This window comes from Carettochelys insculpta, chromosome 5 (genome assembly GCF_033958435.1).
Source record: "Carettochelys insculpta isolate YL-2023 chromosome 5, ASM3395843v1, whole genome shotgun sequence".
Lineage (NCBI taxonomy): Eukaryota > Metazoa > Chordata > Testudines > Carettochelyidae > Carettochelys > Carettochelys insculpta.
The window spans coordinates 1,726,040-1,749,089 of NC_134141.1; the positions used below are offsets into that span (position 1 = coordinate 1,726,040).

General features: G+C 46.7%; 1 protein-coding gene across 2 annotated transcripts in view; it reads left to right on the forward strand.

Moving 5' to 3' along the window:
• Window positions 1–1,023: 1,023 nt before the first annotated feature.
• DCAF10 (DDB1 and CUL4 associated factor 10) overlaps window positions 1,024–23,050 on the forward strand; it is a 28,399-nt gene continuing 6,372 nt past the window's right edge. The window contains exons 1-7 of one of the 2 annotated variants that reach the window (XM_074994508.1): window positions 1,024–1,433; window positions 8,049–8,162; window positions 14,615–14,812; window positions 15,304–15,503; window positions 16,804–16,914; window positions 18,752–18,897; window positions 22,827–22,885. In XM_074994508.1, the coding sequence (XP_074850609.1) occupies window positions 1,105–1,433; window positions 8,049–8,162; window positions 14,615–14,812; window positions 15,304–15,503; window positions 16,804–16,914; window positions 18,752–18,897; window positions 22,827–22,865 (1,137 nt within the window). In that variant the 5' untranslated portion in view covers window positions 1,024–1,104 and the 3' untranslated portion in view covers window positions 22,866–22,885. The remainder of the gene's footprint in view (window positions 1,434–8,048; window positions 8,163–14,614; window positions 14,813–15,303; window positions 15,504–16,803; window positions 16,915–18,751; window positions 18,898–22,826; window positions 22,886–23,050) is intronic. The other variant, XM_074994507.1, reaches the window with a different exon arrangement.

Below are 23,050 nucleotides of genomic sequence, written 5' to 3' on the forward strand. Positions count from 1 at the left end.
AATGCACGGACGCTGTGAGATGCAGGGGGTCTCTCCTTTGTAGGCGACCCCCTGAAAACGCGCGGACGCTGTGAGATGCGGGGGTCTCTCCTTTGTAGGAGACCCCCTGGAAACGCGCGGACGCTGTGAGATGCGGGGGTCTCTCCTTTGTAGGAGACCCCCTGGAAACGCACGGACGCTGTGAGATGCGGGGGTCTCTCCTTTGTAGGCGACCCCCTGGAAATGCACGGACGCTGTGAGATGCAGGGGGTCTCTCCTTTGTAGGAGACCCCCTGGAAACGCGCGGACGCTGTGAGATGCGGGGTCTCTCCTTTGTAGGAGACCCCCTGGAAACGCGCGGATGCTGTGAGATGCAGGGGGTCTCTCCTTTGTAGGAGACCCCCTGGAAACGCGCGGACGCTGTGAGATGCGGGGGGGTCTCTCCTTTGTAGGAGACCCCTGGAAACGCGCGGACGCTGTGAGTGATGAGGCTGGCGATGGAGAAGCGGCGAGCGCGGCTGGCAGCCGCGAGGCGGGGTGCGACGGACCTGTGCTCTCGCGGAGCACGGCCGTTCTGACCCAGAGCGGCCCGGCCCGGCCCGTTCCCCGGCGAGCGCGGCTGGGGCTGGGGCCGGTGCGCGCCCGCAGGCGGGTTTGCGCCCACGCAGTCACGGCGGCGGAAGACGCGTCAGGAGCGCGTGGAGCTCAGCCCGGCCCGGGCTGCCTCCCGCCGAGCCTGACCCCGGGGGCCGGCGCTTCGCCGGGGCGTCCGACGAGGGCAGGGCCGGCCCCGCGCTCCGGGCAGCGCCCCGCGGCCCCAACCCCGCCCGCGCTCACTTCCGCCGGCCTCCGCGGGAGTCCCGTTTGTTGGGCGAGGGGAGGGGCCGGACCGAGCGCCCCAGGGGCGCAGGCGCAGGCGGGGTAGGGCGGGGCTCGCGCCTGCGCGGATTTGCGGCCTCAGAGGGCGGAGCCCCACGGAGCCGGGGGGGGGGAGGACAGGAAGGGGCGGGTCGCTGCGCGCGAGCGGTTTCCGGCGGGCAGCCCCGGAAGCGGCGCTGGGGGGGGCGGGCCCAGCTGCCGACGCGTCCCGCGCGCTGCGATGCTGGCGGCCGGGCGCGGCGCGGGATGAGCGCTCGGCGCGGGGAGGCGGCCGCCCCCCCCGGTCCCGCCCCGCCGGCCCCGCCCTCGCCCCCCCCCATGGGGCCGCCCGGCCCCGAGAAGCCGCCGGGGAAGTCGCCGCCCGCCTCCCCCCAGGCCCCGAGCGCGGCGCCGGGCGGGAGCCTCTTCGGGTGGCTGCGAGGCCGCTGCCTGGGCCGAGGCCTCTTCGTAGAGCCGGCGCGCGACAACTTCCGGGCCATGACCGCGCTGTACAGCTCCATCCAGCCCGCCGACTCCGTGTACCTCAGCACGCGCACGCACGGCGCCGTCTTCAACCTGGAGTACTCGCCGGACGGGTAAGGGCCGAGCCCGGCCGCCCTCCCCCGGCGCCCCCCTCCGACCCCCCCTCCCCGGGCTCCCGCCCCACGCGCCCCCTCCCCCGGCTCCCGCTCCGGTTCCCCCGCGCCCCCCCTCCTCGCGGCCCCGCTCCGATCCCCCTCCCCCGGCTCGCGCCCCACCCCCCGGCTTCCGCTCCCGCCCCGCGCCTCCGGCCCCGCCGCCGCGCGGCCCCGCTCCGATCCCCCCTCCCCGGGCTCCTGCCCCACGCGCCCCACCCCCCCGGCGCCCCCCTCCCCGCCGCCTCGCGGCCCCGCTCCGATGCCCCGGCGCCCCCCTCCCCGCCGCCTCGCGGCCCCGCTCCGACCCCCCCTCCCCGGGCTCCTGCCCCACGCGCCCCACCCCCCCGGGCTCCCGCTCCGATCCCCCGGCGTCCCCCTCCCCGCCGCCTCGCGGCCCCGCTCCGATGCCCCCCCCCCCCAGGTTCCCGCTCCGGCTCCTGCTCCGACCCCCCGGCGGTCCCCGCCGCGCGGCCCCGCTCCGACCCCCCGGCGTCCCCCTCCCCGCTGCCGCGCGGCCCCGCTCCGATGCCCCCCCCCCCCCCCCCGGTTCCCGCTCCGGCTCCTGCTCCGGCACCCCGCTGCCGCGCGGCCCAGCTCCGATCCCCCCCTTCCCGCCGCCTCGCGGTCCCGCTCCGGACCCTCCCCGAAGTCTTGCAGCCCGGCGGCGGGGCCCTGCGAACCCCGCTACACCCAACTTCTTGTGTCCCGCTCCCTGCTCTAGTCTCTGGGCCCTCGGTTCCCCGCACCGCTTCCTCCACACGGTCCTCTCGACCCACAGCCTTGCTGCCCCCCCAGTCCCCTGGATCCTGTCCCTCTTACGGATGTTCCTGCAGTCAGGCTCCCCTCCACATACACAGATTCTAATTCCCCCCACAGGCTCCAGCCCAGTCCTCAGACTGTCACATGCTTGTGCCAGGCCCCGAACACTGACTTTGGTCTGGACTTTCTCCATCATTCCCTGCTCTTCTAGCTGGCCTATACTGACCCCCACCATGACAGGGATCTGCTCATCTTCCCTCTCCAGGGCACACCCCACCTTCACATCAGTAAAGAATTGAGACCCATCTGGATATGCACCCTTCTGCAGAAATTCTCCTTTCCCTGTAGTTGGGGGAGTGAGTGGGTGGGTGGGTGGCTGGGGGACCCTGCTGGGGCCTAGCCAGGCATATACAGCCTCTCACCTGCACAGGTGGGAGACTGCTAGGACCCACCTGAGATTACCCCTACCATAAAATTCCCCAGGGGTGCAACCCCCTTGAAAACTCCAGGGGTACAACAATATTCTATGGACTAACAGATATGTTGGAGCATACACTTTCATGGGAAAAAATCAACTCCATCAGTGGGTGACGGAACTTGTTTCTGTGGATACTGGCCAACATGCTTGTAATATGCTTTGATGCCGGTGAAAAGAACTTTCTACTCACCATGGGCAACTAGTGGGTGCTGATCTGTTCTTTGGGAGATTCCACAGGAAGACTCCCATTCAGGCAACAGAGTGATCTTGATTTTGAAAGGAATGGTGGTTGTATGCCATGTGGGGAGTGGGGTGCTGATGGGCCTGTTTCTGCACCCCCATGTAAGCCTGACTGGGTTTGAGATGCTTAGGTCTCGCTATGTGCCTGAGGACTGAAGAGTGAAGTAATGCTATTGTTCTCAGCTGCAAAAATAGCCATCATAACCACAGGATGGACATTACTTGCTTCCTGGGTAAAGGAGGGAAAAATCTGCTCATTAAATAGCACTTAGATGAGTAGAATGTTTTACAAAGGTTGAACTTTCTCCAACCAGTTGGAGGCTTAATACAACAACGATTAATAGTCTGTGGATCCAAAGGAAATTGATTGAGGTCAGTATGTATCATTAGCCCTTTTCTCCTGTGGGCAAATTGAAGTAGAGTGACTTGCACAAAGTTACACACTAAGGCTGTCAACAGAACTCAGGTCTTCTATCTCCTAGTCCTCTGTCCCATCTGCTGGATCTACATGATAGTGGAGGATAAAAAAAATAATGGGGACTAGCTCCAGTGGTCAGTTCTCAGGGATTAGCTCCATTGGTCAATACTGAACCTAAAAAAGGAATAGATGGTGAGATGGTAAAAGGTGCTGACATGTTTTGTTAGTCAACATAAAAGAAGTGGTTATTTAAAAATAAACAAAACCCTACCCAACCTAGCAGTGCAGAATATCTGGGAAGCATGATAGTGGATTGACATAGTCATAAAAAACAATTCCATGTGCAGTGATGGATAGAAAAGTGGCTTAGACATTAGGCTATATTTCGGAGGAAATTAAAAAAAAAAAATGGAAAGCATACGTAAACTTGATGACATATCCTTGTCTTGAATAGTGAACTCAGGCTCGCTACTGAACTTCTCTAAAACAATACATAGGAAAGTCTAATTGGATAATAAGGGAACCAAGAACGTGCCCATTAAAACTATGAAACCAGCTATTAAAACCAATATATTTAAAATGTATCTTATTCTGTGGAACTTGCATTGCCATGTTATTTGATTAAACAGTAATTAGACATCTATAAATCATAGCATTTGTGGATACACTATTAAAAGAAAGCTTTAAAACATCCTTCAGGGCATATGTCATCTGTTACTTTGGGTAGAAAAATGTCTTCCTTTTAGACCATGGGGCAGTAAAATAGACACCAGGACTAGACTGACTCTTGGCCTATCTTTGAATGACAATAGCTGTATTCCTACTATTTGGCAGAGTGTTAAAAGTTAAACAGTGTATGGTTTTCTGATTTGACAAACCCATTCCAGTTTCATTTGCTGTTCTGATTGTTTGAATGCAAATCCAGTCTCAGCATGTGAATGCATTATTAAACTGTATGTTTTATTTGGCTGAACAGAGAGTGGATCTGTTGGTCTCCCGCTATTGATGATGTGTGTGAATAAAGAACTGAGCAGAGGCAGTTAGAGATGCCATCAAGATTAGCAGGCCAAAAAGTTCTGACCTCTTCTGGCTTGCAAAGTCCTTGTTGTTCATAGTGGTTGTCTGGCCAATTTCTTTTAGAAAGATTTCTACGCTAACAAAGTGGGATGTGCTCTTGTTGTCTGGGGTGGGGGGAACGGGGTGTAATTCAGTAAGGAAATAAATCTCATGCTTTCAAGAGTTGGTTTTTAAGAAGTTACGCTTGCAAAGTTTGTGTACAATGATACTATGTATTGGGATCAAAGACTTTGTGTTATGAGGTTGAATCCCGTTTATTACATGTGCTTATCCTGTTGCTTTCATATGCCAGGAGTTCCACTAGTGAAACTAATGAATCAGTAAGATGACCACAGCTTGGTCCAGAGAGTGGCCTGATATGTACATAGTTAGGATTTTACTATAAAACTAATAGGTGGTAACAAGCAAATGGAGACAAACTAGACCTCTTCAACTGAACTGTCACTTTAGCCAACTACACATGGTTTGAGTCATTGATTGTCTGGGTTATAAGAGCTTGTTGAAAGCTTGGGGCTTGCGTTCACTTTAGTGGTAGTCTAGAGGAGACCAGCATCAGATCTAATGTGTTATTTGGGAGACTCAGCAAGACTACAGACGTTTTGAGCCATTGGAAAGCTGAAGATCTTCGTTGGCCAGCAATGTGAAGTATTTCTTTTTAACTGCAGCAAGTCCTATTACAGTGAATTACGCTGGTTGCTTTTCCAATTCCATTGACTCTGGTGGAAGATACCAACAGTGTGCACAGTAACAAAAGTAGGAAGCATTTATGGGGGATAAAATTAGTGATGTTACGTGTGAGGAAATCAAGTTGATGTACACTGAGACTTGTGCACTGGCATAGCTACAGTGAAACGTGTGCAGGCCTTGTACAGGTGTAAAGTCACTTGCCAGTATAGCTATCTCAGTACAAAACTACTCTGTGCAGACAAGGCCTAGGCTACTTTTACACATCCCATGATTCAGGGCTGATTTGGGAACCACACTGACACTTGGCTCAAATTAGCCGGCACAGACCTTTTGCTGGCTAGAACAGTCCCCATGGGATCATTCTGCTGGTTAGGAATTTGATAGAACGTGTTTTTCTCTTCTCTGAAGTGCCCCATTGCATCATTTTATTGTGCTCAGTAATATAGTTATATTTCCTAACTTTTAACAGTAGGTGGTTGAGTACTGCAATAGTTATGTTCTGAATGACTCTGAAATTCTATGCCGAAAGTGTGAGCTTTTTCCTCTCTCATGAAGAATTCAGGAGTCGAATAGAGGGCCTTGGATGGTTGGATTATCCCTAAATCGCACTCTATTTTCAAAGTTGTTGGTTTAAAGGAATTCTGCTTTCAGACAGAGCACCCTCTAAAATGGGGGGCATTTCTTAAGGGGGAGGTGCAGTGTGATTCCACCCCTGGCAACCACAGGGCATTGGCAGCACCCTAAGAAATCATAATGGCTGAAGGAAGGAGAGGGGGTTCAGAGCTAAAGCCCCTGGGAATGCCACAACACCACCAGCTGGATTCAAGTGGTGTAAACAGGAAAAGTGCACTGAATGCTAGTCTGTGTGGCTTCTCTTACTACAGCGAAGGAAGGCAGCCCTTAGCTTGACAAGTCTTACAGCTTTACAAAAAAAGGTAAAAATTCCTATGCCATCTTATCCTGTGTTGTGCCCCAAATGTGTGTCTTACAAGATTTACCTCACGTATTTTGGTAGCTTGACAAGAATAAACAATAGGTAAATTCAGCTGCTCTCAACTGACTAGCCAGCTAGCTAGCTATTCAGATTCCACAAAATGAGCAAAAGAAGTGATTCAGAGAGGAAGGAGGAGGAATAATTAGAAAGAGTTAGCTAGTGCAATACTGTGCTTACAGTTTTAAAGTAGAACTCTTGACTGAGATTAGTTTATTCTGGGTTACAGGGCAAAACATTTAAACACAAAACAATTTGTGCTGATTGTTCCCACTGAGCAAATTCCGGTGTTTTTAGTTCATTTTCTTCATTATTTTGTCCGTTTCTCAGTTAGGGCCACAGACATAATAAACATTTTTCAGGCTACTTATTTAGGCTATGGGTTTCCTGGTCCTATGGGTTTTCTTCCTGAGCTCTGGGAGATTGTGGAGAGACCCTGCATAGGCTGCTTCAAACATAGGGCTTTAGACATTTGGTAATGCACTGGTGAATCCATTTGCTATGTGAATGTGCCAAGTCCAGACACACATTGTAAAAAATAGTGTTTGCAAGCGTTCACTGTGTGGTACTTTGAAGACTGTTTTGGAACTGCAAGCTATCATTGTAAGAGCAGGGTAAGGATCGTGGTTGTGCTCCTATTTCCAAGCCAGGGGACGTCCCCCTGGCCTTTGTTGCCGAGGGAGTGCAGTGCATTGCTTCTGGGAGACTGCTGCTTGCGTCTGGCGTCTTCCAGGGGATATGGGGGGTAGCTAATTTCAGGGATGAAAACTGGGGCTCTGATGTGAAAAGTTTGTTCACCCCTGCTCTAAATAGTGTGTCCTGAATGTTTCCACTGACTTCAGCAGGTTTTTGCTCAGGGCCCAGGTGAGCAGGTACCAACTCAACATTATTATAAAATAGAGGAAAGGATGTGCTGTTGTGACTGAGAGAAAATCAATTTGACTTTCAGAAACAGTTGCCTGAAATGAAGTAATTATCTGTCTTGGTTAGTATTGGTAAATGTCAGATAGTTTAAATGGCAGTTGTTTTGCTGACACTCACAGATTGCTTTGTACAGAACACCTGAATACATATTAGTTTTAAATTATTCAAATTCATATGCTATTACTGATGAGATATGACCCAGCTTCTAGAGTATATCGTATGTCAGATGTATGGGCACTACTACTGTCTGTTGTATGTATGTCAGAGGTGTCTGTCAGAGGATCTCAACACCTGAATTAATAGAGCTTCACAGTGCCCTTCTGAGGGGCATGGCACTTTCTTTGTCTGTCTAGAGGAAGATGATTAAATGCCTGTGGGTTCGTAGGAAATCTGTGATAGAGGTGGGAAATAGAACCCGTGTCTTAACTAAAACTCTTCTTCCTTATTCATGTTCTTATTACGGACAGTCTTTATTCTGTACACGCTTTCCCACCTAGGAACCGCTGTCTTAGAGTATAAAGTACTGCACTGGCAGGGCAAAGTATCCTTAAAGAATACTGTGTCAAACTCCACTAAACTGTTCCTAATTGTGTCATCAAATGTTATGGCGTAACATCTTTGGTTCAATAGCTGTAGAATAACCACACTGCATATAAAACACTGTGCCTAAAAAGATCATGTGATTTGTCCAGTGAATACGCCGCCTGCGCACCTGTGTGTGCGGCAATAGCCAGGCTGTAGAGGAGGTGAAACCTTTCTGAATAGGTAATAGAACAGTTGATTCAACAAGTGAGTAAGCAGTAGACAAATTTCAACTGTACGAACGTGAAGTAGGAAAGGTTTGAGAAAAGGTAACTGTACAAAGCCAATAACAGGATTGATCTGTGGAATGTGCACAGTCATAAAACAGATGAGTCAATGACAACAGCTGTTGGTTAGGAAATGTTTGCAGCCCTCTTTTCTTTTTACTAACTGCAGGATACCTCTTTCCCTTTTCAGGTCAGTGCTGACTGTTGCTTGTGAACAGACTGAGGTCCTGCTTTTTGACCCCATATCTTCAAAGCACATTAAAACTCTCTCTGAAGCTCATGAAGACTGTGTGAATAATATCAGGTTGGTATCATGCGAAACAAAAGCAAACGTTCAGTAAACAAAACTCCAACATTTTTCCTTACTGTAGATGTTAATGTGTTCATGATGCAGTAGTGAAATACATCAGTCCTCTGCTATTCTATTCGTTGTCTTTCTGTTAATATGCTAATCTGTACTGTTTATCATACTGCATCTTGTGGGTAGGGAAGAAGTTGATGGCCAGTACTACAATGAAGTAGACTTGTAACGCAGTACTGACCATAGATATACAATGCTCCTTTGTCCCTTTTAAATTTCAGGTGGGGCAAATATAGCTAGACAAGGGAATGTTACTGGAGGCAGTGTAATAGTACAGTGGATAAGGGCCTGCACTATGAATCTGGAGACCAGCCCTGCTACTGCTGGACTGCGTCATCAGTAGCAAGTCACTTCACCTCTTGTGCCTATCTCACCTGCTGTGATTGTTCACAGTGTGAGTAAGCACCTTCTTCCATCCGTCCTAGACATGGGGATTGGACAGATACCACCTAGAGGTGGCTATGGAAGACAGCCCAGCATCACCCATGGCAAGGAGAGGGCATGGATTGACTTTCTCAACAGGGCATTGGCCTCCTTGCGAGAAGGGGTGGCCGACCGTTTTTCATCAGGGGCCACGTGGCAATTTTTTAAATGTTCCGAGGGCTGAACGCAAAATATCCCCAGACCTGATCCCACCCTCAGGCTTAACCTCCTCTCAGTACCCCGGCCGAGGGCTCCCCACAGCAGGGTGGAAGGTGTGAAGTACTCTCCTCCCTTTCAGACCTGCTGTCTGTTAATTCAACGGGGTGAGCTCAAGTTCTGCGTTACGTGAAGGGGTAGTAACACTTCCCAAACTCCTTCCCCATGCCAGCCATGATTGCACAGACCTCCAAGGTAACACCAGGGCTCAGTGGCCCTATGGGCAGAGGTGGTGCTTTTCCCATGGCTCCACAGCTGTCTGCAGACCCTGACACTACTCTTAGCCGTGATGGCCATGATCCATTTCCTGAGCTGACACTCAACCAGATCCTTTCCCAGCACTGAAGAAGTTCAGTCCAAGGATGTCCCACCCCAGAACCTGACCGTTGACCCTCTGTACAGCACATCTCCTGGGTGGCTCCATGTCGGGGAACCTGCTTAGTCCCACACTGACCAGCCTCAAGTTTGCACAAGCACTGTCCCCAGAGCTCAGCACCTGGCACTCACTGGCATGCACAGAGAGAGGCATTTTGCAGGGAGACTTCCCCAGTTTTGGCAGCTTCCCAGTCCCTCACCAGCTCTCACGCCTTCTCCTGGGCTTCCCTTGCTCTGCACAGCACGGCAGAGCCAGCATGAGGGAGAGCTGCTGCCCGGTGCTGCCCGTCCATGTACCACAGGGCCAGAGAAGCTGCGGCTGCACGGGCCAGGGCTGTGGCTGCCGCTGGTTGCAGTGAGGGGCACTGCGCAGGGTGTTCCTGCCACTTGGGGGGATGATGTGGCAGTACTGGGACAGGAGCCGGGCTCTGGGCATTCCTACCACTCAGCAGAAGTTGTCCATAGTGTGCTCCGCCTGGCCCAGAGCCAGATTCTGTCAGGTGGGGCAGGACTAGCTGTGGCTTTCACAAGCCCAGAATGGAGCAGGCTCTGGGCAACTGTGTGGAACACGCATGGCCCTGTGGAGGTGCCAGTGTCCTGCAGCAGACGCACGGAGTGGGAGCCAGTGGTGGGAGCCACAGTCTATCCCCCCCAGCTGGCTCCACCCCGTGCCGCCTCACTGTGGCTGGCGGCAGTGTCCAGAGACACAAATGGCTCCTTAAAGAGAGACATGCAAGTTGGAGGCACCCAGCCAGCTTGCAAAATGGTGCTGCTTGCTCCGCGGGCTGGATTCTGGCCCACGGGCCGCATGCTGAACACCCTGTGGTACAGCATTTTGCACTTGTATTTTATCTGCCACTGGTTTATAGGTAATGGGCCATGGTTAGGTTGTCTTTTGCTTTTCGAGATCTCTCATGCTGTAAATGCTCCTTCTGACACCCTGCTCTCCTTTATATCGTACATTTCCAAACCTAGAATTCTTAAAATATTCTACTCTGAAAAGTGACTGAGTAAAGATGGCTAATGAGGGTTTGGGTTCTGTATCAGAAAGATTTTTCTCATCAAATGCGCTCCGTTTACAGCTAAACCTGGGATGACTTATCCCCGAGTTTCCCAAACTTAAAGCACTCATATACCCCTTTCAGGACTACATGCCAGCTCTACAAATGCAACATGAACTTGGAGGCAAGCCGGATTCTTTCCTTTTCATGCATCATCTGCAGCAATAAACCAGACCAAGTATTCCCTCAGTGTACACCCAAGTTATGTAAGAAATCTATGGATGGTAAAGATACAAAAGTAATTTAGGTGCAGATATAACTGTCTGGAACTTATCTGATCTGTAAGGAAAGTTAGAATTGAGCCCCCTCACTCATAGCTATGCTGGCCTGGTAGGGCTGACTATGGTCCTTTCCAGTGTGTTTTTTTCTCCTAGAGTGAAAAGGTGCCATTTTTACATCTACCTGAGTAATGTAGAACTGGTTTCTGTGTTGAAAAATAGTCTATGGGAGGTTACTTGGGGGAAGGAGGGGTTTCATTCTATTTTGGAGCCTTGGGGTTCCTGCCTTGTCCTCTTTCTGCAAAGAAGAGTAGCACAAATGATTGCTGCAACCACAGGAGTTTTCTCTCCCCTTAGCAGCAATTAGCTTTACACATTTTTATTTACTCTGGATCTGTTTCATCATTTCAAGCGCTTCTTACAATGCTTTCATCTGCGCAATTGGTCTTGCTGTTTTCTCTGTGCTGAAGCAAAGCAAGCACATAGATTTTACTGCCAGAAGAGATCCTATAACATAGGAGTCACCAAATGAAAGTAACTGGTAGCAGGTTTAAAACTAACAAAAGGAAGTTTTTCGTCACACAGCACATGGTCGGCCTGTGGAACTCCTTGCCAGAGGATGTTGTGAAGAAGAAGGTTTAAAAAAAGAACTAGATACATCTATGGAGGTTAGGTCAATAGCTGTTAGCCAGGATGGATAGGAATGGTGTCCCTCACCTCTGTTTGTCAGAGGCTGGAAGAGAGTGACAGGAGAGGGATTGCTTGATGATTACTCATTCTGTTCACTCCCTCTGGGGCTTTTGGCATTGGCCATGGTCAGAAGACAGGATACTTGGCTAGATGGATTTTGTCTGATCCAGTGTGGCCATTCTTATCACTGTCATCTGTTTGGACTTGGACTGTGCAGGTCATAGAACTTCACCCAGCAATTCTCCTATTGAGCCCAACAAACTTGTGGTTGAAACAGAATGCATATTTTTAGGAAGAATCTTGATTTAAAGATTTCAAGTGTTGGAGAATCTCACTTCCATTTGTAAGCTGCCCCACTTGTTAATTACTCTTGCTGTTTAAAAAGTAGTTCATGCTGTATTTTCCATTTGAATGTTTCTAGCTTCTGCTTCTGACCGCTAGCTCTTTTTCTGCTAAAGTAAAGAACATCCTGATGTTGGCTGTCTCCTTCCTGTGTATACTGTGATCTAGTTGCTTTTCCATTTCAAGTCCTGGATCTAAACTGTGGGGTTTGCCTGAGGACCACAGATTCTCAGGATAAAGTAGTCTGACATTCTAGCACTAAGTGCTTTATTTGTGAATAGTAATCTGACTTGATCATCCCTACTCTTTCACCCTTCCAGTTTCAAAAAGTTTTCTTGCTTGACAGAAGGTTTTTTCCAGTGTTCCATCACTGTAAATAATGAAGAGCCCTCATACTCATTTGCAGCAGATGTTGGGGAGTGTGTCCAGACTGATGCAAGTGTGTAGTCTATCTCCCTGCTTTCATGCATAGGTTAGATCAGTGGTTCCCAAACTTTTCAGCATCCTGCCCCTCTCTTGATTTTGGAGAAAACTTCCCCCCACCTCTTTACCATCATCCAACCCCTGCCTTAAGAAAAAAAATTCAAATTGTAATTTAAAACAAACACAAAAATTAAAAATAAGCACAGAGTTTTTCTTGGCCCCTTGTGGGTGCCTGGTGCAGCCCCAGCTGGCCAGCAGCCCATGCCAGCCACCAGCTGCCTGAGGCCTGTACTGCCAGAGCTGCATGCCCACCAACCTCCCAGCTACCAGGGCCTGCCGCCCGCCCACCCGGCAGCTGCCCCAGCTGTGGGCCAGCCTGCCACCCACCCAAGCCCCATGCTGCCAGAGCCAGCTGCCAGCCTGAGCTGCCCAAACCCCATGATGCTGGGGCCAGCCGCCCGTGCCCCCTCACCTGAGCCCCTTCCATCCCCCAAAGCCAGGCACCACCAGCCCCCGACTCTTACCCCATGCTCCTCCCCAACCCACACTCACTAACCTTTGCAGGAGGCAGCTAGCTCCGTGTGGGTCTTCGCTGGCTGCCTGCTTTTTATGGCAGCTGCACCGGGTCACCCATGGAAAACGGAAGGGGCTGAGAGCTGAAAGCAAAGGCTGGCTCTTTCTTCGGATGGGGCAAATGACAGGAGGGGGCTGGGTTGCCTCATGCTCCCCCCCAGGGGGGCACACCTTCCAGTTTGCGAAACCATGGGTTAGATGGTATGCAGTGAATCAAGTATGAGGACAGCATATTGTACAGTCAGGGTACCCAGGGTGGAGAAAGAATGTGGTTTTCTTAAGTTATTTTTAAGAATTTCTTGTATAAAAATATTTTAGCTTGTTTATTTAACTGTTCTTTACTTCCTGTTTTGTAGCTTTAGTTACTAAATCTGGTGTATACTCATTCTATTTATCATCCTTCAGACTTTATAGTAACTTTTTCTTCTAAGTTTCCACACTTGTCTGTGCTGAAAAATCAAAAACCAGGGCCTCACTGACACATAGTGTGACCAGCCTGAAGTCAAAGTTGATGATACAAATGGATGTAAATATAACTCAGGTTAAAACCACATTCCTATATATTGAACAGTCACAAGCCAAGAAAAATGAAATGCTGAAATGCTTTGACCAGGTTATGCTCCTTCATCACGGTTTGCAGTCTGAAGTTCATGGGATTTAGTGTTTTGGAAAAAAGCCATATTTACACATCCAACAATAGTTTTAGGACTATATGCTGCTGCTTCTGGAAACTTTTGCCTGTGATAGTTAATAGCTTTATTTAACGGGATCAGAACTCTAAATAACTTTCATTGTTAATGTGGAACAATTTCATTTTCAAGTGACAGATTTTCACATTAACAGTCAGTGGTTATATACCTGCTGCTGCAGGCACTTGTGTACACGCTTAACTTGAAATACATTGATAGCTCCACTGAAGCCACTGGTACCTATCATATGGATGAAGTTTTTTCTGTTTAGTCTTTGCAGGATCCAGCTGTTTGTTTTTGATAGTCTGTGGTTTTTTGCCTGTAGCAGTTTTGTAACATTGCAATGATATTGCACCTGTAGCAGTGTTTCAAAAAACTGCACTTGCAAATTAGTTCTTTTAAATTACAAACCAAAGTTGCAATAACACAAATTTTTAAATTATCTTTACGGTGCCACAACCGGATTTAAAGTAGTGACCTTTTTTAGAAAAAAAATCCAGGATGTTAAATCTCCTTGACTTGATATTATCCCACACTGAGAATAACTAAATATTGAATTGCCATGCTGATTGTTCAGCCCGGCCTGTGCACTAAGTGAGGCAGGGATCCTGGGCAGGAAAAGTGTGCAACTGTCACTAAAGACAATCAAAATCCATATGCATAAAAGGGATGGAATTCCAGCTGTGCAGGCATTCCCAGGCATTTGAGTGCTTCACTGTGCAACTCAGTCTTTTAGCGTAGGCTCTTTGTGGAATTATTTAAGACTTTAAATTTCTTTGTGTAGTGATAAGTGGGGAATGAAATTGCATAGGAGCACATGTACAGCACTGTGGCAGCAAGTGCTGATGAATGTCTAAATTGAGGAATCTCAGATGGGAGTAGGGTTTGCAATACACCTACATTTGGCACCGGTGTGACAATTATTGGAATGCTGTGTCCTGTTCTGGTGCCTGCAATTCAAGAAGGTTGTTGATAGTTCAGACAGGAATTACAGAAAGGAATCTGGCACGTGCTGGAGGTCAGACTAGATGATTACAATGACTCTGTTCTGGTCTGATCATCCATAGAAACAATCAGAGGGATTTCCTGTCACTCTTAAACATGTGGTCCAGGCTATGAAAAAATATTACCCTCCCTTGCTCTAATTCCATAGATCTTGTTGAGTGCTTTCCTTAATTTGTCCCTTGAGATGGAAAACAAAACTGATACTTACTTTTTTGCCACAAAGAGTGGTAAGATTCAGACCATTCAACTGCTATCGTAAAGTGTCAGTTCTTTATTTTTTTAATAAATCATATTTCCCAGTTGAGGAATAATAAGTCTGAAATGTAGACATGCAATGCAAACGCTGTTTGCTTCACAATATGGAACTGTCAACTTTGCAGGTTTCTGGATAATCGACTGTTTGCAACTTGCTCTGATGACACTACGATAGCACTTTGGGATCTGAGAAAGCTGAACACAAAAGTGTGCACTTTACATGGTCACACGAGCTGGGTGAAGAACATTGAATACGACACCAATACGAGACTACTGGTAACATCAGGATTTGATGGCAATGTGATCATTTGGGACACCAACAGGTATGTGAATCTGTATGATCATTAAATACATGTACTGTGGTCGGGAGAGGGCTCTTGTCAATAGATACTTTCATGGTGGATGAAACTCTTCCCCCTCTGAATGGAAACTGTAAATCCAACCACTGATAGGTTCTCAACCTCTGGTCATTACCAAGAATTAGGACTACCTTATTGCATTTAAGATTTAGCAGCTAAGAGGAGACTATGTGCATGATATTGAAACAAAGCTGAACGTGGGTTGTATCAGTCTAGAAATGTGTGCACGTTGGTGATTCTCTCCCCCTCCCCTACCCCCACACGTGAAGTCCAGTTTAAGTGAACTCCATAAGAGAGTGCACAAATGGTGAATGAGTCAGTGGGACACGTAGGGTGCTCAGCACTTTGAGTCAACTCACGTTTTCATGAACTGATCTGTGGCTTTCCGAGTAACTTCAAATGCCTGGTTTTGTCCATCTTGGCCCTAATCATCTCTTTCGTTTTGCACTGTCCAGGTGCACTGAAGACGGGTGTCCTCACAAGAAGTTTTTTCACACCCGTTTTCTTATGCGGATGAGACTGACGCCAGACTGTTCAAAAATGCTGATCTCCACCTCCTCTGGCTACCTTCTGATTTTGCACGACCTTGATTTGACCAAGTCCTTAGAGGTTGGCAGCTATCCAATATTAAGAGCCAGAAGAACTGCAAGTTCAGGTGAACTCTTGGAAAAAATCTATACATTGTGTCCATATGCTGGAGGTATACTGCCCTGTGAGGAGCGGCTGAGATGACTCTGACGAGGAAGTGGCCCTATTTTACCTTTTTCAGGAATGACTGGCCTATATTGTTGGTACATAACTGGGTCCCTGGTACTGAGTGATACTAAACGTGCTGGGTAGCTTTTGAAAGCCAGACTCTAAGGCCTGGTCTACACTAGAAGATTAGACCAGCTGAACTACATTGCTCAAGGGTATGATTAAACCCACAAACCTGAGCAGCATAGTTCCGCTCACTTAAGTCTCCATATAGAAAGCGCTAGAGGAGTCAAACAACAAAATTCTTCCTTTGACCTCGCCACTGCCTCTCGGGGAGGTGGGGTACTTGTGCTGACGGGGCAGTCCCACACTGGTGTGGGTAGTGTTCACGCTGAAGTGATGCTAGCATGTTAACTGCAAATAAGACTTAACAGGAGACCACCAAAAAGTGCACAAATGCAAAATACAGGGACGCTCTGGCCATGCTCCAGATGTTGGTGGATCAGAGCGCCTCAGCAGCCAAGAGTGGGTGCTGGCTGGGATTCTGGCGGCAGAGGGGGCTGGTGGCTGGCAGCAGAGCCGGGACCACAGCTGGGCTGGCATTAGTGGGACCTAGCATTTACCTCCCGTAGTCCATCAGACCCCTTCATTTGAGACTGACCAGGTCCAACTGTACTGCTTCATGTTATTTCCTAGTAAATTTGCTGCCCTTAGTAGTGAATGGAGCAGATTGTTTCTAATTGCTGTCTGCCATTCATATAGACTCAAGCTCCAAGCTGAATTTTGTTTGACTTGTTAGCACACAGGCAAAGATGCTGCACTTCAGACCCTGACTCAAATTTCGTCTTTGTAGCTTCAGTCTAAATGGAGTTGTACAGATGTGAATGATGGACTGTTTTACCTTACGTCATCTATTGAGGAAGCATGAACAGGAAAGACCCAAATTTCTGACTCTTAGATGTCAGCTTGAGTTTTTAGTGCTGGCAATTAGTTTGCCTGTAACAGATGCAAACATGGACTCATAATGGTACTTCTAGAGCCATGTTTCAGAGCAGAGCCACACCTTAAATTGAAAAGTTTGCACTTAACATTAGCTCCCTTTGGGCTAGAAATAGTAGTTTCGTGCTCAGTTGTTTGGGGTGTAAGGCCCTTCTTGGGACAGCACTGTCCTCATTAGTGAGACCTATTTTAACAGGGCTGTGTTGTTTCAAGAGCTTAACCCATCTGTCAGATTTACATGGCTGCTGCTCTGGTTTCAGACATGACAGCTACCAGTTCATCTGGTCCCAGAGCCATGGGTTCTCCGTGTCATCAGAATGATTCCAGTCTGCTGTCTGAGAAACACGCGTCGCGCCCCTCCCAGCGAGAAGGTAGGTTAAGACTAGGATAAAATGTGTACGTGAATAAGTGGGTCCAGTGAGTAGCCAAGATGTACAAGTGAATAATGTGTTAAGGTTTATGATTTTCTGCCTCTTATTGCGTAGGCTGTTTAAAAGATCTTCTGAAGTTTTACACAAATTACTAGGTTTACGTTCTTGGTATAGAATCTGTGGCATTCTGATTTTGTTGCATTTCAGATTTCAGAAGAAGCCACTTGTTATGCATTAATACATAAGATGTGAACAAGCGGAAGAGTGCAGTGGTGAGACAGAAAGAGGAGGCTTAAAAACCATGATCTATGAGGAAAGGTTGAAAGCATTGGTATGTGCAGTCTAGGGAAGAAAAGACTGACGGAGAACATCAGATTTACATGTTTGAAGAGAATGCTGTAAAGAACAGTTGTTCTCCACTGAAGGAAAGACCAGAAATAATCGACTTAATTTTCAGCAAGGAATATTTAGGTTAGACATTAGGGAAAAACTTCTGCATTTGAAGGCTGTGTAAGCACTAGAAACAAGGAATGTTGCTGAAGCCTAGTTCTTGGGGGTTTTAAGAACATGATCATCTACCTTGGTGCATGGGAGTGGACTATATAATCTATCAAGCTCCCTTCTCAATGGTGCTTATTCATCTGTATACTTGAGACATTTATTCCACAATTTCTAGAGGAAAAAGAAAGCTGCTTTAGTAAATGGCAGCAATTTTGAAAGAGTTTACACTTGGAAAAGTGACTGTGTGTAAAAGCAGCAGCATCTTATTCCCTGCTGCTGCCATGTTCAGTTTCTAATGTTTGCTTTAGTGATCAAAACCATTTCCTGCTCTTCTTAGCTATGAAGAGTGATAGTCTGTTCGTCCTTGGGCAAACCCAGATTTGACCATGAAATTTCAATTACAGGGCAAGTTGTCCAAACCTATTAAACTGGGAGAATTGGAGGGTTGTTTCAAGCTTTGTCTGCTGGGTGGGGACTTAGGAGAGTCACTGCCAGAAACTTTGTGACCTTGAGGTTGTCGCTAAAGGTCTGTCAGAAATATAGGGCTGGAGAGGCCTTGAGAGGTCATCTAGTCCAGCCCCTTTGCTACGGGTTTCTGCACTGTTGCAGAAACAAGTGCACCTAGGCGGGGCAAATGCCTGTCAGGGTCAATCTGTTCCATAATGGGGATTCCTCAGCTTCCTGTGACCCATCCCAGTGCTTCACTCTCCTTGCTTAGAAAGTTTCTGCTAATTCTGTATTTAACCTAAATCATCTGTGCTGCAGGTTAAGCCCTGCTTGTCCTGCCATCTGAGCACGTGGCAAAGAACTGACAGTGTCCTCTGCAACAACCCTTGTATGGTTTGAGTGTTATCAGGTAGCCCTTCAGTCGTCTTGACTCCAGATTAAGCGTGCCAAGTTGTTTACCTTTTCCTCGTGCGTTCTTTTGCTGCTTTGCTATTGACTTAATTGTATACCCTTCGGTAAGCTGTATTTTTATAATCGGAGATACACATCTCCTAGAACCGGAAAGGACCTCGGGAGGTCATCTAGTCCAGTCCCCTGCCCTCTTGGCAGGACCAAGCACCATCCCTGGCACCTATTTGCTCCAATCCCTAAATGGCCCCCTTAAGGATTAAACTCTCAACCCTGGGTTTAGCAGGCCAATGCGCATGGAACTGGTATAAATACTTAGGGTACTTAAGCTTTATGTTAAAGCATTTAGTCTCCATATGTAAATTTCAAATATTTTTCCTATGATTGCTTTTTGCAGTGTAGAGTTTAGTCAACAGTGACAAGAGATGGGAACTATTATGTAGTGATACTGTGTAACTTGTGGTTGGCATCTCTCTGCTAGGTGGATCTCCACGAAATAGTCTTGAGGTCTTAACACCGGAAGTTCCTGGAGAAAGGGACCGTGGTAACTGCATTACGTCACTGCAGCTCCATCCCAAAGGATGGGCTACTCTTCTTAGGTGCTCAAGTAATACCGATGACCAGGAGGTAATAAATAAATTAAAAATCAAATATGTCATATACTTACAAATGTAGCACTTAGAATGGGAAATGTCAAATCTAGAACTGGATGACAAATTCCTTCATTGCATGTGAATGTGGATTTTGCATTGCCATGATTAACAATGGGCTTCAGTTTTTCTGGCTACAAGACACTGTTTTGGCTTGAATTAGAAAGAGTGTGATTAGTTGGTTTGCAGTTTATGCACTGTTCCTAGACTTGGCATTGATAACTTCAGGGATGACAGGGTACTAGCAGTGATGTGGTGAATCACTTCCTTTTCCTGAGCTCTGTATGTAGCAGGACTGTCTCCAGGAGGTTTGCAGTTTGAATGTGTGCACCGTTCCATTTGTGGCATAGCATGCAGGTGAGAACAGTGATTGGGTCAGCAGCCTGCGATTCAGTCTGAATATGTCCTGCCAGGGCACAATAAAGAGGAGCGGGATCCAAGATGCTCTTTCTGACCATCTGGAAAAAAGAATATTCGGTTACTTCACAGTAACAAGGAATTCAGGCCGTGACACAGTGCAGTGCCGCAGCTAAACTAAAGATGACCAAACCACTCCCATAGGCTTTTCAATTGTGCTACTTAAAGACGGGCAAATATAAACTGTGCAAATGCCTGGAGCCAGGAGAAACCACGCTGCTGGTCACGAGGAAGCAAACAGAAGAGGAGTCCATAACCACCTGATGTCAGATCTAAGCATATGCATTTTTTTGCCATTTCTAATGCTTTGCATATGATGGCAAGTTGCATCTTTGATAGAAACAGATGTAGCCGTGCTTCTGTATTGTAACAAAAAAAAGCTGTCATGTAGCGCTTTCAGGACTAACAAAATAATTTATTGGGTGATAAGCTTTCGTGTGGCAGATCTGAGGTATGCTGTTTCCAGTATGGCACTGATGGTTTTATAACAGAGAAATCCAAAAACTGAAATAAAAAAGTACAAATCAGATACACAGGACTGAAAAGGAGGGGGGAGGGGAGTGAAATACTAAGTGTCCTGTCTGAGATCACTAATTGTTCCGGAAATCTCATTCCTATTGCAGGGGTGTGCTGGAGCTCACCAGGTGGTGTGCTAGGAGACCAAGGACATGTATTCAGGTCCCTTTAAGGAGGAAGAGGTTACTTTTAATAACATTTGCCAGTGATAAACCACCATTGTTTCGCTCCATCTGATACATTTTGCAGTAAAATTACTTTTTTCCATACTAAAGCAAATCTCATCTTCTACAAGTAATTACTGGAAGCTTGGAAGACCTGCACTGAGAGAGTGCCTAGTCTACGAATTTACAATCAAACCATTGTAAGATACATTGTTTTATTTTACACTCCTCAAAAGTATGTTCTGAAAAACCAGATAATTGACTTTCCTTGGCTATTTTGATGTGAGTGATTGTGAGAACAGCCATGCTGGGTCAGACCAAAGGTCAGTCTAATTCAGTATCCTGTCTGCTGACAGTGGCCAATGCCAGATTTCCCAGAGGGAGAGAATAAAACAGGTAATCATTGAATGACCCCTTTTCTGACATCCATTTCCAGCCTCTGACTAACAAAGGCTAGGGACACCATCCTGGATCATAGCCATCAATGGACCTGTCCTCCATTAATTTATCTAGCTTTTTGTTTTAAAACCTGCTTCCTGTTCATTTCATTTGGTGTCTTTTAGTTCTTGTAGTCTGTAAAGAGTAAATTCTTTATTCACATTTTCCACTCCATTCATGATTTTGTTGGACCTCTATTCTATCTTCCCATCCCCCAGTTGTCCAATTCCAGTCTTACTTGAGCTTTTCTCATATGGCAGCTGTTCAAAAACCCCCCGTCTTTCTTTGTTGGCCTTTTCTGAACCTTTTGCAATGCCAAGATACCTTTTTATGAGATTAAGGTACCACATCTGAATGTAGTATTCAGGATGTGGGCGTGCCATGGATTTGTATGGTGTCAATAAGACATTCTGTCTTCTTCTCTATCCCTTTAATGATTCCCAACATTTGCTTTTTTTTGACTGCTGCTGCACATTGAGTGGATTTGATCAGAGGACTGTCAACAATGGCTCCAAGATCTCTTTTGAGTGGTAGCAGCTAATTTAGTCCTCATCATTTTATATGTATAGTTGGGGTAATGTTTTCTAATATGCATTACTTTGCATTTATCAATATTAAAATTTATCTGACATTTTATTGACCAGTCACCTAGTTTTGAGAGTTCCTTTTGAAGCTCTTCATGGTCTGCTTTGGACTTAATGATCATGAGCAGTTTTGTGTCACCTGTAAATTTTGCCACTTCACTGTTTACCCCTTTCTCCAGATCGTTTATGAATATGTTGAATAGGACTGGTCCCAGTACAGACCATGAGGGACACCACTATTTACCTCTCTTCCTTCTGAAAACTGAGTGTTCATTCTTACTTACCCTTTGTTTCCTGGTTTTAATTAGCTATCAGTCCTGGCAAGAACCTTTCCTCTTGTCTCATGACAGCTTACTTTAAGCACCTTTGGTGACTGACCTTGTCAAAGGTTTTCTGGAAATCTAAGTATACTATATCCACAGGATTCTCCCTAGCACATGCTTGTTGAAGCTCTTAAAGAATTCTAGTAGATAGGTGAGGCATGATTTCTCTTTACAGAAACCCACGTTAACTTTCCCCAACACATTATGTTCATCTATGTGTCTGACAATTCTGTTCTTTACTATACTTCCAACTAATTTGCCTGGTATTGAAGTTAGGTACACCAACCTGTAATTAATTGCCAGGATCACTGCAGAGCCCTTTTTAAAAACTGTTGTCACATTAGCTATCTTCCAGTCATTTGGTACAGAAGATGATTGTGGCCTTAATGTAACTTTTGCAAGAAGTGAGTTTCTAACTAGGATGCTCAGCTGCCTCATACTTTTCTGTGGACAGTTACATAAAGAATTGGACTCCAATACAGACATTGACTTTCACTGAAAAAATTGTTACAGGTTGCTCTTGTGGCTTTGTTTTGACATATGTCCAAGCTTGAGTCACAGTGGTATAAACTCCCAACTTGTTATGGGCATAAATAACCCTCCCCACCCATAGGTACTTACGCTGCGAATTGAAATTCTCTACTGCTGTCTAGTAAGGACAAGCAGAATATATAGTTTCCTGTAAAGTACAATGCAGTCAGAGGTGCATGGATACAGACTTGCCTTTCTCTACCCATATAGGGCAAAGAAACATCCAAAATAGGTGGATGTTTATTGGATAAGCATAAAGGATGGTAAAATTTCTCCAGGCCATTTTGATGATGCAGCAGGTAGCTTAGTTGCAAAAGATGATAGTAATACTGTCCATGTGAGACTACATGGACAGATGCATGACTCAGGTGAGTTCAGTTTAATAAATTGTTCCTCTCCCCTGTTGGAGTACAACCAGCGTCCTTTGTGAATGCACTTATGGGTGCTTCAGTAGATGACTCTCGAGTCCACTGAATGGAATGTGACTTTTCCAGAGGGATGCCAAGCTCTGACTTTTTGTTAAAGTATAACCTTTTCCTTAGAGTTTCATGAGACGTGGGATAAGAAACTTGGACGAATTAAGGGAGATAATGTTGCTATATAGATGAGAATTTTTTAAAGCTAGGCACTTGCATTGTTTTTCAGTCTTACTGCACTTCAAGGAATTGTTAAAAAAAAAAAAAAAAAAAAAAAAAAAGTGAAGCTCTCATTCTAAAATTAGACATTTATGTTGCGTGTTGCAAATTTGCATTTGAACAGAGGTGCTTTCAGAGTCCCATTAAAATGTTTTGCATTAGTATCTGATTTGCATCCACAATATAAGACCCAGTCCTTCAAAATGTGAGCACATGCTTCACCTTAACAACACGTAATACCATTTGTATGTAGTGAGATTGCTCATGTGAGTTTTCACATGTGCACGTGTCTTTTCAGAATCAATGCCTTAAATGTGACTTGCAGCGACCTGTTTAGTAGCCCAACAAAAACAAAAGGTATGTCCTTGTCCTCTCCCTAATTTTAAACCCAAAGTGCCAGAGTGGTTTTCTCTGTAGTTCTTTGTTCAGCAGCAGTTTGAGAAACACACCATAGGAATGGTAGCTGGACTAATGCACATATCTACATACAGATGATTTTCTTTCTACAAAAGCTTTCTGTTA